We start from the raw sequence: 15,000 nt of genomic DNA on the forward strand, positions 1-15,000 counted from the left end.
GAAGAAAGGGAGGAAGGAAGGAAGAAGGAAGGAAGACGGAACGAAGGAAGTAAGGAAAGAAGGAAAGAAGGAGGGAAGGAAGGACTGAATGAACGAATAAAAGAAGGAAAGGAAGGAAGGAACAAATGAAGAAAACAAGGAAGGAAGGACTGAACGAACTAACAAAAGAAGGGAGGGAGGAAGGAAGGAAGGAAGGAAGGAAGGAAGGAACATTTCCCCTAACAGATGAAAACATTGGTCATCAAATGTAATCAGTTACTTTGATGAAGTAACTGAAACAGTTACATTACTCATTACATTCCGTAACCAGAGTAACCAGTAATCCGTAACCATGGCAACCCTGGTAGTGATGAGTCACTGATGACTCATAAGAAGCTCTTCTCATGTATAAACACTCAGACATAAAGTAGATAATTGATGATCAAACAGTGTCTGAAGACATTAAACTAACATTACTAACATAACACATGAACCTGAATGTTTATTTTAACTTCTTGTTTTATTATATTTAAATATATTAACGTGTTGATAAAAGCTTTCAGATGAGTATTAGGCCCACATGACGACTTTAATCTCCATATGTCTCTGTACTGTCTGCAGGTGTAACCATCGATATCTTTATTTTTGGATAGAGACAATACACATTAATGAACATCGATATTTAAACATCAATAAATAGATAAAATACAAATAGAAGAGACAACACACAGACAGCACAATACAATAATACACAATCAGAAGGATAGGAGACCCAGACAGGATGTAACAATGCAATAAAACGTAATGTTCAACTCAGGCGTTCTGGTCCTCCGAAATGAGGCCAACGTGGAAGTAACTTTAGAGCTGCATTCTATCAAAAGGCCACCAGGGGGGCGACCGTCTCTATACAAGTCAATGGAGAATTCACCAACTTCTCACTTGATTTCTAACCTCAGTGAACGTTTTCAAAATGTGTTTATGGTCTCAATCGCTAGTTTTAAAGCCTTCTTCAATGCAGTATGATGTTCATTTGGGACATTTTGGCCTCCCTGATTTTATATGTGATGATAAAGCAGGGTATGCATTAGGGCGTGGCTATGTCCTGATTGACAGGTTGATTGACCAATGTCCTCGAGATCCAGCCCTCGTAACCATAGCAACCTCCCCGCCCCGCCTCATGCCCATATAAGTAGAATCCGTGTTCTTTTTTTCCCAGCATGCACCTGAAATTTTCAAGATGGCGCTGCCTAGATTCGAAACTATTGGCTTCCGAGCAGCAGTCCACAAACCAATGGGTGACGTCACAGATGTTACGTCCATTTCTTATATACAGTCTATGATTTAATCTCGTCTCCCCCCCCCCCCCCCCCCCCCCTAATGTGACCCTAATACAAACCTAAATTATCCCCTGAATATGTAACGTGTAATTTCTGTGAGTGAGTGAGCGGTCGTACATTTTCTGGTCAGCCGGCAGACAGAGGGCGCTGCAGTTGGACAGCTGCATGATGTAGACGGTGAAGCGTTGGTCTCGGGACTCGTAGCGGAAACCGAGCTGCACCTGAGAGCAGCAGAGAGCCAGACGCTCCTCATCTGAGGGGAGGAGGAGGTCCGGCCTGGAGGAGACACACACACACACACACACACACACACACACACACACACACACACAGGGACAGACACACACACACACACACACACAGAGACAAAGAGACACACACACACACACACACACACACACACACACACACACACAGAGACAAAGAGACACACACACACAAAGATGATTAATAAGTGTTCTACGTTCTTCTTCCACAGAGCAGATATAAAGTGAAATCTTTCGTACTTGCGCTCCGACGGTTCGTACACTCCGCTGTCGCCGGCCACCGACTCGTCAGACACCGCCGACGTCACGCCCATCTTCTTCGGCGCCGCCCCCGACCCTCGGAGCTGGGGGGCCGAGTCTGAAGGACCGCAGAGAGAGAGAGAGAGAGAGAGAGAGAGAGAGAGAGAGAGAGAGAGAGAGAGGGGAATAAAGATGAAGATATGTGTCGATTAATAAACAACAAAGAAGGAGGGAGGAAAGAAGGAAGGAAAGAGGGAGGGAGGAAGGTAGGTAGGAGGGAAGGAAGGAAGGAAGGAAGGAAAGAAGGAGGGAGAAAGAAGGAAGGAAAGGAGGGAAGAAGGGAGGGAGGGAGGAAGGGAGGAAGGAAAGGAGGAGGGAGGGAAGGAAGGAGGGAGAGAAGGAAGGAAAGAAGGAAGGAAGGAAGGAAGGAGGGACGGAGGGAGGGAGGAAAGGAAGGAAGGTAGGAAGGAGGTAGGAAAGAAGGGAAGGTAGGAAGGAAGGAAGGAAGGAGGGAGGAAGGAAGGGAAAGAAGGAAGGAGGGAAGGAGGGAGGAAAGGAGGGAAGGTAGGAAGGAAGGAAGGAAGGAAGGAAGGAAGGAAGGAAGGAAGGATCAGTATAAGTTCAGTTAAATACAGGGTGTAGGTGATAAACTATTTAATATGTATCATTCTTTTGTGGTTACACCATTTGACATTTTCAGGAGCATTCAGTCTTACTATTGGTTAAAAAATGGTACAAATGTCATTTAAATGATATAAAACCAACAAAAATACTAAATGTGCATGTCACATAATTTAGACATGAGTTCAAACAGAGCACACACACACACACACACACACACACACACACACACACACACACACACACACACACAGGCGACCCCCATGGCTGTAATTTAACACCTTCCTCACCTTCACCTCCTCCTCCTCCTCCTCACTGCTCCCAACAGCAGTCAGGTTTCACACTCTATATTAAATTTCTCATCACACACACACACACACACACACACACACACACACACACACTCACACACACACTCACACACACACACACACACACACACACACACACACACACACACACACACACACACACACAATCCCACTTTCCAGTAAAGACTGAGTGTTTCTCTCTGTTATTACTCCTGAGGGAAATATCTTAACAACTAAACACTGTGAGTTTAATATGTAGATATTAAACTTGAATTAAGAAAAAGAAAATGAGAAAATATAAAATGTGTGAAAAATATTGTTAAATTTGATCCGTTTTGACATTTCACAGCTTGTAAAAACACCCTAAATGTCTTTTATTCTGAAATTTTATTCCATCTAGTTACCATGGTAACGATGAGATGGAGTGACTAAAGAGACTCAAAACTACCAAAAAGAGACATTTCCATCATTATTCCATCCGTCTTTCCTTCCATCCTTCCTCCCTCCAACCCCCTTTCTTCATTCCTTCTGTCCTTCCTCCCCTCCTTCTTTCCTTCCCTCCTTCCTTCCTTCGTTCCTTCCTTCGTTCCTTCCTTCGTTCCTTCCTCCCCATAACCTTCCTTCTTTCCTCTGTCATTCTTTCCTTCCTTCCTCCCTTACTCTTTTCCTTTCTCTCTCCCTTCCTCCTTCCCTCTTTCCTCCCTCCTTCTGTCTTTCCTCCCCTCCTTCCTTCCTTCATTCCTTCCTCTGTCATTCTTTCCTTCCTTCCTCCCTTACTCTTTTCCTTTCTCTCTCCCTTCCTCCTTCCTTCTTTCCTTCCTTCCTTCCTCCAACCCCTTTTCTTCCTTTCTCCCTCCTTTCTTTCCTTCCTTCCTTCCTTCCCTTCTTCCACCCTCTTTTCCTAGTCGCTAATGTTGGGGAGGTTATATTTTCATGTCTGAGGTAAAATAGGACATGAGGACTTCAGTGCAGAAGAAGACGAAGAAGAAGAAGAAGCTGTTTCCTGTTTACCTTTGACTTCCTGTGAGTGAGTGAGTGAGTGAGTGAGTCAGAAGAAGAAGAAGCTGTTTCCTGTTGTGTTACCTTTGACTTCCTCTCCCAGCGTAGCGTTGTTGTGGTTCTGCTTCTCCTCTTGCTCCGCCTGCTGCCGTCGCTGCTGCTCCTGCTGCTGCTCCTGAGAGTCCAGACTGAGCTCCAGCTCCGCCAGCCTGCTGTGGAGCTCCGTCTGTCCGGCGAACGCCTCGCCCGACAGGAAGCTAGCGTCCGTCACCAGCGGCGAGCACGGCGGCGACAGCGAGGAGAGAGACGAGCGAGGCGACAAGGAGCTCATGGAGCGAGGGGTTTCTGAAAGTCTGAGCGCTTGGATCCTGGACGACCCCGCCTCCCCTCCTCCTCCTCCTCCTCCTCCTCCTCCTACCGCGTCTCCTCCGACCCCGAGCGTCTTCCCCTCGGGTCGGCCCCCGTCTCTCCCTCCGCAGCCCGTCACCACCTCGTGCTCGTGTATGGTGGTGATGGAGCTGGAGGGACGGTAGCCCCCCTGGCCCCCCTCCTGCAGCAGGCTGTCCAGCTTGTTCTGGAAGTCGGGGTCGGCCAGCTCCGGCTGCTCCAGGTAGATGTCGGTGAAGCTGAGCGAGGAGGTGGAGCCCAGGCTGGAGGTGGTGGCCAGAGAGCAGCGGCTGGACGTCAGGGAGCCTCGACTGCTGCCGGACGAACAGGACAGAGTGCTGGCCGACAGGCTGCGGGGCAGAAGAGGAGGAAGAGGAGGAAGAGGAGGAGACAACGTGAGACCATCTAACGGTAAATAGACTGGACTTATATGGAGGTTTTCTAGTCGCTATGACAACTTTTACATCATATGTCTCATTCACCCATTCATACACCGTTGCTGGAGGAGGAGGAGGAAGAAGAGAGGAAGAGAAGAAGGAGGAAGAAGAGGAGGAGGAGGAGGAGGAAGAGAAGACAAGACGAGGAGGAGGAGGAGGGAGGAGGAATAAGAGAAGGAAGAGGAGGAGAAAGAGAAGGAGGAAGAAGAGGAGAAAGAAGAGGAGGAGGAGGAAGAAAAACAGAAGAAGAGGATGAGGAGGAGGAAGAGGGAGGAGGAAGAGGAGAAGGAGGAAGAAGAGGAGGAGGAGGAGGAAGAGGAGGAGGGAGGAGGAGGAGGAAGATGAGAAGAGGAGGAAGAGAAGAGAAGACGAGGAGGAGGAAGAAGGGGAGGAAGATGAGGAGGAAGAGGAGGATGTAGAGATGGAAGAAGAGCAGGAGGACGAGGAAGTAGAGATGGCAGAAGAGATGGAAGAGAAGAGGAGGAGGAGGAGGAAGAAGAGAGTAATAAGAGAAGAAGAGAGGAAGAAGAGAAGAAGAGGAGGAGGAGGGAGGAAGAGAAGAAGAGGATGAAGAGGAGGAGGGGGAGGAGGAGGAGGAAGAAGAGAAGAAGAGGAGGAGAATGAAGAAGAGGAGGAACATGAGGTGGAAGTAGAGATGCAAGAGAAGAAGAGGAGGAAGAAGAGGAGGAGGAGGAAGAAAAACAGAAGAAGAGGATGAGGAGGAGGAGGAGGAATAGGAGGAGGAAGATAAGACAAGAAAGAGGGGGAGGAGGGAGGAGGAAAAAGAGAAGAGGACGAAGATGAAGAAGAGGAGGAGAAAGAAGAGAAGAAAAGGAGGAGAAAGGAAGAGGAGGAGGAAGAAGAGGAGAAGAAGAGGAGAAGAGGAGGAGCAGGAAGAGGAGGAAGAAGAGAAGATGAGGAAGAAGAAGAAGAGAAGAAGAGGAGGAGGAGGAGGAGGAGGAAGAAGAGAAGACGAGGAGGTGTTGCCTCTAATGAAATATGTGTAACTTTTCCTTTTTCTATTTCTTTAAGGAGCGACTGAAGTGACTGTGTGTGTGTGTGTGTGTGTGTGTGTGCGTGTGTGTGTGTGTGTGTGTGTGCTGCAAACCAAGTAACCTTAGATACTAAACTTAAGGGACTCCCCTGTCAGTCCTTCATCCTTCCTCCTCCTCCTCCTCTTCCTCCTCTACTCACCTTAGCCCTGCTGTAGCTGCCTCTAATTAAAGCAGCTCGTTAGCACACACACACACACACACACACACACACACACACACACACACACAAACCTGCAGAGTTCACACAGGAAGGATGGAAGGAAGGAAGGAAGGAAGGAAGGAAGGACAAATCAATCGAAAGAGGGAAGGAAGGAATGAAGGAAATGAGGAGGGAAGGGAGGAAGGAAGTAAGTAAGTAAGGAGGGAAGGAAAGAAGAAAGGAAGGAAGGACGAATCGATGGAAAGAGGGAAGGAAGGAAGGAAGGAAGGAAGGTAGGAAGGAAGGAAGGAAGGAAGATGGAAGGAATGAAGGAAAGAAAGAAGGAAGGAAGGAAGGAAGGAAGGAAGGATGGAAGTAAGGAAGGAAGGAAGGAAGGAAGGACAAATCGATGGAAAGAGGGAAGGAAGGAAGGAAGGAAGGAAGGACAAATCGATGGAAAAAGGGAAGGAGGGAAGGAAGGAGGGAAGGAAGGCCAAATCGATGGAAAAAGGGAAGGAAAGAAGGAAGGAAAGAAGGAGGCAAAGAAGGAAGCTTCCATGCAAATGACTCACAGCCACACACACACACACACACACACACACACACACACACACACACACACACACACAGTCACTTCATGTCTGCTGGAGGCGAGAGGATGAGGAGGAGGAGGAGGAGGAAGAGGAGGAGGAGTGTTTGATGAATGAGACAGAGAGGAATCAAACTGTCACGTTCAACCTTTCAGATCATCGCTGCTGAACTTTTCAAAATAAAAGCTCAGAAGAGGTTGTTACAGCGTTGTTGCATCATCTCATATAAAAACTCCCGAGGACGCTCTGAAACGTTCCCAACGCTCCGGCTTTGACCCCGAATATTAAAAAAAAAGAAGGGATTCGAAATCAAATCCACCAAATACTCAAGTTTTATCTTCTTATTCAGTTTTTATATCATCTGCTTAATTTCCTTTTTTTTTTCTTAACCTAGTTTCTAATCTTGCTTTTATTAAACTTTGTGTCTTTTATTTCATCTTTACTTTTAATAAACTTTCTCTTATTCTTTCTTTTTTCTTTTTTTTCCTTTATTTTTTTTATCTATGTTACTTTATTGTATTTTAATTTTATTTTTCAATTATTCATTTATATTCTAGTTTTAATCTGTTCTTTTTTACACTAACTTTTAATAAATGCTCTCTCTTATTTTTCTTCCTTTATTTTTTTGTTACTTTATTGTATTTATATTTATATTTTATGTTTCATTTATTTCTAGTTTAACTCTAACTTTAATAATTTTCCTTAACTTTTATTTTCTCTTATTCTCTCATTTTTGTTTATTTATTTAGTTTTTATTTTATCTGATTCATTTCATTTTATTTAAATACTACACTATTTATTTAACACTAAACTTAACTTTTTATTTTTAACTCTAACTTTTAATACACTTTTTTTAAAATTCGTATTCTCTCTTATATTTTATTTTATTTATGTATTTATTATTATTTATTATTCTTGCCTGAATTAGTCTCAATTTTCTTTGGCTTTTCCTTTATCCTGCTTTTATTTTGATATTTTATTATAATACTATATATCTACTACTTTCATTCTATATATTTTTTTTTATCTAATTAATTTTATGTTGGGTTTCTTTTGTATTTTAATCTATTTGAACCCAGTTTTTAATCAAAAGTTTCTCTTATTCTCTCTTTTTTTTTAAATTTTCCTCTTTTTTTCATTTCATTTTAAATTTTTATTATAGATCCTAAAACTTTTTTTATTTTATTTTTATCATTCTTTCTTTCTTCACTTTTATTCCTTTTCTTTATACTATCACTTTGTTCTATTTTATTATCAGAACTTTGAACTAAATTATTAACCTGAATGAAATCTGCTGTATAGTATAAGTCTGATTGATTGATTGATACTGAATTTCAAAATAAAAGGTTGAATAAAAATGAATAAAATCAACACATGTGGACAATTAAACACATATTTTTGCAAACTTATTAACCTGTTTAATGTTAATCTACATTACTGAAGATAAATAAAACCTGAACAATATTTAAACTTGTAAGATAAAGTGTCTCTTTTGTTTTATTGTTTCTTTTTTCTTCTTCTTATGTCCTTACTTATAATTTATTTCTATTTTTTTGCTGCTAAAACGTTGTAAATCTCCTCATCATTGGACTAATAAATGACCTCATCTCATCATCTCACTTCCTGTTTTAGTCCTCCCAGATCTCAGATATTAACCCTCCTGTTGTGCTCCCGGGTCAAATTGACCCCATCTCTTTTGACTGTTCCTCACTTCCTTCCTTGTCTCCTTACTTCCTTCCTCTTTTCCTCCGTCCTTCCTTCCTCATTCCTTCTTTCCTCTCCTTACTTACTTCCTTCCTTCCTTCCTTCCTTCCTCATTCCTTCTTTCCTCTCCTTACTTCCTTCCTTCCTTCCTCATTCCTTCTTCCCTCTCCTTACTTCCTTCCTCTTTTCCTCCTTCCTTCCTTCCTTCTTTCCTCTCCTTCCTTCCTTCCTCATTCCTTCTTTCCTCTCCTTACTTCCTTCCTCTTTTCCTCCTTCCTTCCTCATTTCCTTTTTTCTCACTTCCTTCCTTCCTTCCTTCCTCACTTCCTTCCTTCTATCCTTACTTCCTTCCTCATTCCTTCTTTCCTCTCCTTCCTTCCTTCCTCTTTTCCTCCTTCCTTCCTTCCTTCCTTCCTTCCTCATTCCTTCTTTCCTCTCCTTACTTCTTTCCTCTTTTCCTCCTTCCTTCCTCATTCCTTCTTTCCTCTCCTTCCTTCCTTCATCTTTTCCTCCTTCCTTCCTTCCTCATTCCTTCTTTCCTCTTTTCCTCCTTCCTCTCCTTCCTTCCTTCCTTCCTCATTCCTTCTTTCCTCTCCTTCCTTCCTTCCTCTTTTCCTCCTTCCTTCCTCATTCCTTCTTTCCTCTCCTTACTTCCTTCCTTTCCTCATTTCCTTTTTTTCACTTCCTTCCTCATTTCCTTTTTTCTCACTTCCTTCCTTCCTTCCTTCCTCACTTCCTCCCTTCCTTCCTTCCTTGACCTGAGCACAACAGGAGGGTTAATATTACTGGATAAAAACATTAAACAGGAAGTATTCTTTAAGATATAAAAAACAGAAATGAACCTTTTGAGTTGAGTGTGTAGCGACGAGGGCGAGTCGAACCATTTCCTCCAACTCTCTCACCAGCTTGTTCCTCTTACAGTGAAGACGCAACCTGAAGAAACACAGAGAGAGAAAACATTATTAACACTCCTGATGTCCTCAGGTCAGGAGGAAGGAAAGGAGGAAGGAAAGGAGGAAGGGAGGAAGGAGGGGAAGGAGGGAAGGAGGAATGAGAGAAAGAAGGGAGGAAGGAGGGAAAGAAAGAAGGAAGGAAGGAAGGAGGAAAAGACGAAGGAGAGAAGGAAGGGAGGAAGGAAGGAAGGAAGGAAAGGAGTAAGGACAAAAAGAGGAAGGAATTTAGGAGAGAAGGAAGGAAGGCAGGAAGGAAGGAAGGAAGGAAGGAGGAGGGAGCAAAGAAAGAGGGGAGGAGGGGAAGGGAAGGAAGGAAGGATGGAAGGAGGAGGGAGCAAAGAAAGAGGGGAGGAAGGGAAGGGAAGGAAGGAAAGAAGGAAGCAAGGAAGGATAGAAGGAGGTGGGAGCCAAAGAAACAGGGGAGGAAGGGAAGGGAAGGAAGGAAAGAAGGAAGCAAGGAAGGATGGAAGGAGGAGGGAGCAAAGAAACAGGGGAGGAGGGGAAGAAGGAAGGAAAAATAAAGAAAGAGGGAAGGAAGGAAGAAGGAAGGAAGGAAGGAAGGAAGGAAGGAAGGAAGGAAGGAAGGAAGGAAGGAGCTGCAAGAAAACACTGATCCTCCGTCACTTCAAACGGCCGTGATAAAGAGTCGACTCCACGGTGTGTTTGAGTATCGTGAGCGGCCGCTTTGTGTCCGGGTGACAGCCGAGCGTCGCCGGGGGCAACCAGCTTTTGTTTCGGGGAGGAAATCAGTCCATTAAGAGACGTTAATACGATCCACAGTTTTTGGGGAGGAAACAGGCTGAAGAGGGGAAGCTTTGGATCGGGTTACACAGACAGCTGCTCTCTGTGTGTGTGTGTGTGTGTGTGTGTGTGTGTGTGTGTGTGTGTGTGTGTGTGTGTGTGTGTGTGTGTGTGTGTGTGTGTGTGTCCTTACTCTTCCTTCCTTCACCTGACTCCCTTCCTTCTGTTAGTGAGGCAGTAACCCAGTCTGTTTTGACTCTTCCTTCCTTCTTTCCTTTCTTCTTTCTTTCCTTCCTTTCCTCCCTTCCTTCCTTCCTTTTTTCCCTCCTTCCTTCCTCCCTTCAGCCTTCCCTCCTTCTTTCCTTCCCTCCGTCCTTCCTTCCTTTCTTTCCCTCCCCCCTACCTTCTTTCCTCTGTCCTTCTTTCCTCCCTCCCTCTGTCCTTCCTTTTTTCCCTCCTTCCTTCCTCCCCCCTTTCCTTCCTTCTTCCCTCCTTCTTTCCTTGCTTCCTCCTTCCTTCTTTCCTTCCGCCTTCCCTCCTTCTTTCCTTCCCTTCGTCCTTCCATCCTTTCTTTCCTCCCCCCTACCTTCTTTCCTCTGTCCTTCTTTCCTCCCTCCCTCTGTCCTTCCTTCCTTTCCTTCCTTCCTCCCTTCCTTTTTTCCCTCCTTCCTTCCTCCCTTCCTTTTTTCCCTCCTTCCTTCCACCCTTCCTTTCCTCCCTCCCTCCTTCCACCCCTCCTTTCCTCCCTTCCTTTTGTCCCTCCTTCCTTCCTTCCTCCCTCCTTTCCTTCCTTCTTTTATTGACTATTTACTGTTTTTAAGCAAGTTTCTATGGTTTACACCACTTAGACATTTTTGCCATAATCCTCTAATATATTCTCTCCTTAAAAAAAATGATGTAAAATATGTAAAAAACATAATGCTGTGTTATTAAAAGTGGATTATATTTAGTTCACATTAACTTTCCTGCAGATATAAATCAGATTTTTATTTTTTTTTAAATACTGGTTACACCGAGTGGACACTGTGTTGCATCACTTCATCGACCTTTTAGAGCCGAACATCTTAAATCTTTATTACTTTTGAGTTGAAGAGTTGAAGAGTTAGTGAATTTGACATTTTCAGAAGCAGCAGATACTAAATGTGTGTGTGTGTGTGTGTGTGTGTGTGTGTGTGTGTGTGTGTGTGTGTGTGTGTGTGTGTGTGTGTGTGTGTGTGTGAGGACTATAAGAGCTCCCCTTTGTGAGCCTCTCTCTCTCAGGTTACAGGAACAGGAGATGAAACACAAAGAGAGAGAAAGAGAGAGAGGAGCTGTCCCACCTGAAGTCTGAACAAAAAGAGTTTCTGTTAGAGAGCGAGGGAGAGGAGGAGGAGGAGGAGGAGAGGGAGGAGGAAGAGGAGGGAGGAGGAGAGAGAGGGATGATTCAGGTTTGTTGTTATTAGGGAAAGAAGAGAGGAGAAGGAGAGATTTAGTGAGAGTTGATTCAGAAAAAAGGCAGGTGAGGTGGAGGAAGATAGAGGAGAGAAGAGGAGGTGGAGAGAGGAGAAGAGAGGAGGAGAGGAGGGGAGAGAGGAGGAGGAAAGAAGAAAGGAGAGAAAAGAGGAAACAAGAGAGGAGAGGAGGAGGAGAAAGGAGGAGAAAGAGAGGAAGCGAGAAGGAGAGGAAAGGAAACAAGAGAGGAGAGGAGGAGGAGAAAGGACAGAGGAGGAGAGAGGAGAGGAGGGGAGGAGGAGAGAGGAAGAGAGGAGAGGACAGAGGAGGAGAGAGGAGGAGAGAGGAGAGGACAGAGGAGGAGAGAGGAGAGGAGAGGAGGAGGAAGAGGAGGAGGAAGAGGAGAGGAGGAGGAGAGAGGAGAGAGGAGAGGAGGAGGAGAGGAGGAGAGAGAGGGATGATCCAGGTTTGTTGTTATTAGGAAAGAAGAGAGGAGAAGGAGAGATTTAGTGAGAGTAGATTCAGAAAAAAGCAGGTGAGTTGGAGGAAGATAGAGGAGGAGGAGGAGGAGAGAGGAGAAGAGAGGAGGAGAGAGAGGATGAGGGGAAGGAGAAAGGAGAGGACAAGGGGAGAGAGGAGAGGTGAGGAGGGGAGAAAGGAGGGGAGAGGAACTGAGGAGGAGAAAGGAGAGAGGAAGAGAAAAGAGGAGAGGAGGAGAGGAGGAGGAGGAGGAAGGGAGGAGAGGAGGAGAGGAGAGAGAGAAGAGAGGAGAGGACAGAGGAGAGGAGAGAGGAGGAGAGAGGAGAGGAGTGAGGAGGAGAGAGGAGGAGGAGGAGGAGAGGAGAGGAGAGGAGAGGAGGGGAGAGGAGAGGAGAGGAGGAGAGAGGAGAGGAGGATGAAGAGGAGAGGGGGAGAAAAAGGAGAGGAGGAGGAGAGAGGAGTAGTAATAATAATCAGGGAGGAGTGACATCAAAGAGAAAAACGATGAAGGTCAGACAGTTGCTGTCATCAGCTCCTCTTCCCCACCACCTTCCTCACCTCCTTTTACCCCTCCTCCTCCTCAGCTCCTCTTCCCCCACCACCTTCCTCACCTTCTCTTACCCCTCCTCCTCTTACCCCCATCCTCCCTCTTCCCTCCTCCTCTATCACTATGCTCCTCCTGTCCTCCTTATAGACACAACAGTAAGCTTTAATAACTCCTCCACCCCCCTTCCTCTTCCTTCCTCCTCTTCTCTCCCTCCTCCTCCTCGCTTCCTCTTCCTCATCTCTTCCTCCTCTTCCTCCCACCTCTTCCTCTTCTTCCTCCTCCTCCTCATCCTTCCTCCTCTTCTCTCCCTCCTCCTCCTCGCTTCCTCTTCCTCCTCCCCCCTCATCCTTCCTCCTCTTCCTCTTCTTCCTCCTCCTCTTCCTCATATTCCCTCTTCCTCCTCCCCAACTTCCTCCTTCCTCCCCTCTCCTCCCACCTTCTCCCCTTCGTCCTCCTCCTCCTCCCTCCCCTCCCTCCCTACTCATCCTCCTCCTCCTTGCTCCCTCGTCCCCCCTCCTCCCTCTTTCCTCCCACCTTCCTCCTCTTCCTCATCCTCCTCCATCTCCTCTTCCTCCCACCCACCCTTCCTCCTTCATCACTATCCTCCTTCTGTGCTCCTCCAACAGTAAGCTTACTCCCTCCTCCCCCCTCCTCCTCTCACCTCTCGGTCAGGGCCTTGCTCTGGTTGTCTCTGGCCGCCAGCAGGTCTCTCCAGACGTTTCTTCTCCGTCTCGAGCTTCTGAGCGTCGTTGGGCTCCAGTCGCTGCCGCGGACTCACGTACAGCAGCTCCTTCAGCAGCTCCTCCTTCTCGTTGATGAGGATCAGACGGTCGCAGCTCCGGGTCCAGCAGCCCCGGCCACGCCTCGCTGTCCAGTTTGGCAATCTGGACCTCGATGGTGGCGATCCTGGTGGAGGAAGATGAGGAGGAAGAGAGGAGGAAGAGAAAAAGAAGACGAGGAGGAAGAGTGGAGAGAGGAGGTGGAGGAAGATGAGGAGGAAGATGAGGAGTAATATGAGTAAGAAGAGAGGAGGAAGATGAGGAGGAAGAGAGGAGGAAAGATGAGGAAAGAGAGAGGAGGAAGATGAGGAGGAAGAGAGGAGGAAGAGTGGAGGAAGATGAGGAGGAGAAAAGAGGAGGAGGGAAGAGAAGGGGAGGGAGGAAGAGAGAGAAGATGAGGAGGAAGATGAGGAGGAAGACACGTGGAAGATGAGGAGAAAGTTGAGGAGGAAGAGAGGAGGAAGATGAGGAGGAAGAGAGGCGAAAGATGAGGAGGAAGAGAGGAGGGAAGAGAAGGGGAGGGAGGAAGAGAGGAGGAAGAGTGGAGGAAGATGAGGAGGAAGAAAAGAGGAGGAGGGAAGAGAAGGGGAGGGAGGAAGAGAGGAGAAAGATCAGGAAGGAGGAAGAGTGGAGGAAGAGAAGAGGAAGATGAGGAGTAAGAGTGGAGGAAGAGACGAGGAAGATGAGGAGGAAGAGAGGAGGAAGATGAGGAGGAAGACGAGGGAGGAAGAGAGGAGGAAGAGAGGAGAAAGATGAAGAGGAAGAGAAGAGGAAGAGGAGGAAGATGAGGAGGAAGATGAGGAGGAAGAGAGGAGGAAGATGAGGAGGAAGAGAGGAGGAAGATGAGGAGGAAGAGAGGAGGAAGAGAGGAGGAAGATGAGGAGGAAGATAAGGAGGAAGATGAGGAAGAAGATATGAGGAAAGAGAGAGGAGGAACAGAGGAGGAAGAGTTAATGAATTCATTGTGGACAGTTAAAATAATAAAAACATTTCATCCCTTCTTTCATCCCTTCTTTCTTTCTTTCTCTACCTTCTCTTCGCCTCCTCGTACTTCAGACTCAGACGGACTTTCTCTGCCAGCTTGTTGGTGCTCGTCATGAACTTCAACACACAGACAAACATGAACACATTAATTCACTCATTCATTTCAACATTTAATATAGTAGTAAAACTCTTTCCTGTATATAATATGTACATACTAGTGGTGGGCATAGATTATTTTTTTAATCTAGATTAATCTCACTGTAATCTCGGAATTAATCTAGATTAAAATGGCTCAGATTATAGCTTAAGCCAGATTCTGTTGTGTTCAGTTACAGTGCTGGTTTTTCCGAGTGTCTGTGAACGCGTCTTGAGAGTGAGCCTTGCAGCTAGCGTGTAGGTGTGTTTGTTGTTGTTAGCCTCTGCATAAGAAGACGGCAGGGTTAGGGTTAGGGTCTTTTGTGGTTACACCATTTGACATTTTCAGGAGCATTCAGTCTTATCATCTCATTTTAACAAACCTGAATAAAAGGAATATTTGATTTTATGGATTATTTTACTTTTAATCCACAAACAGCTGCAGAAGAACGACAGTAAATGATGAATAAGTAAACGAGATTAAGAATCTGGTCGGGTGAGTTTTGGAGTGTTTATCTTTGCCAGCTTATGATAATGATGTCAAACTGTTTCTACCTGCTTGGATAAACTGTTTTTATGTCTGTCTCACCTCAGCAGGGATGTCTGTCTGGGAGCCGGCGTCCGAGTAGAGCCGAGGGATGGAGAGCTCCGAGTTGGCGAGCGACGGGCTGCTGCCCCAAAGCTCCTGCTGGGAACCCGAGTCCAGCTGGAAACCGTCCTTCAACACGGCCAGTTTCTGGAGAGACACACACACACACACACACACACACACACACACACACACACACACACACACACACACACACACACACAGGTTAGAACAGGGGGGTCAAACTCATTTTCATTCAAGGGCCACATACAGCCCAATATGATCTCATCTGGGCC

General features: G+C 46.0%; 1 protein-coding gene across 1 annotated transcript in view; it reads right to left on the reverse strand.

The window, feature by feature from the left end:
- Positions 1-15,000, reverse strand: part of wwc1 (WW and C2 domain containing 1) — a 53,900-nt gene that overhangs the window by 15,180 nt on the left and 23,720 nt on the right. The window contains 10 exon segments of the mRNA XM_053332153.1: positions 1,434-1,592; positions 1,823-1,940; positions 3,838-4,490; positions 8,908-8,933; positions 8,935-8,998; positions 12,879-12,929; positions 12,931-13,049; positions 13,051-13,123; positions 14,027-14,097; positions 14,705-14,851. Of these exon segments, the coding sequence (XP_053188128.1) occupies positions 1,434-1,592; positions 1,823-1,940; positions 3,838-4,490; positions 8,908-8,933; positions 8,935-8,998; positions 12,879-12,929; positions 12,931-13,049; positions 13,051-13,123; positions 14,027-14,097; positions 14,705-14,851 (1,481 nt within the window).

The sequence above is a fragment of the Scomber japonicus genome, chromosome 13 (assembly GCF_027409825.1).
Source record: "Scomber japonicus isolate fScoJap1 chromosome 13, fScoJap1.pri, whole genome shotgun sequence".
Lineage (NCBI taxonomy): Eukaryota > Metazoa > Chordata > Actinopteri > Scombriformes > Scombridae > Scomber > Scomber japonicus.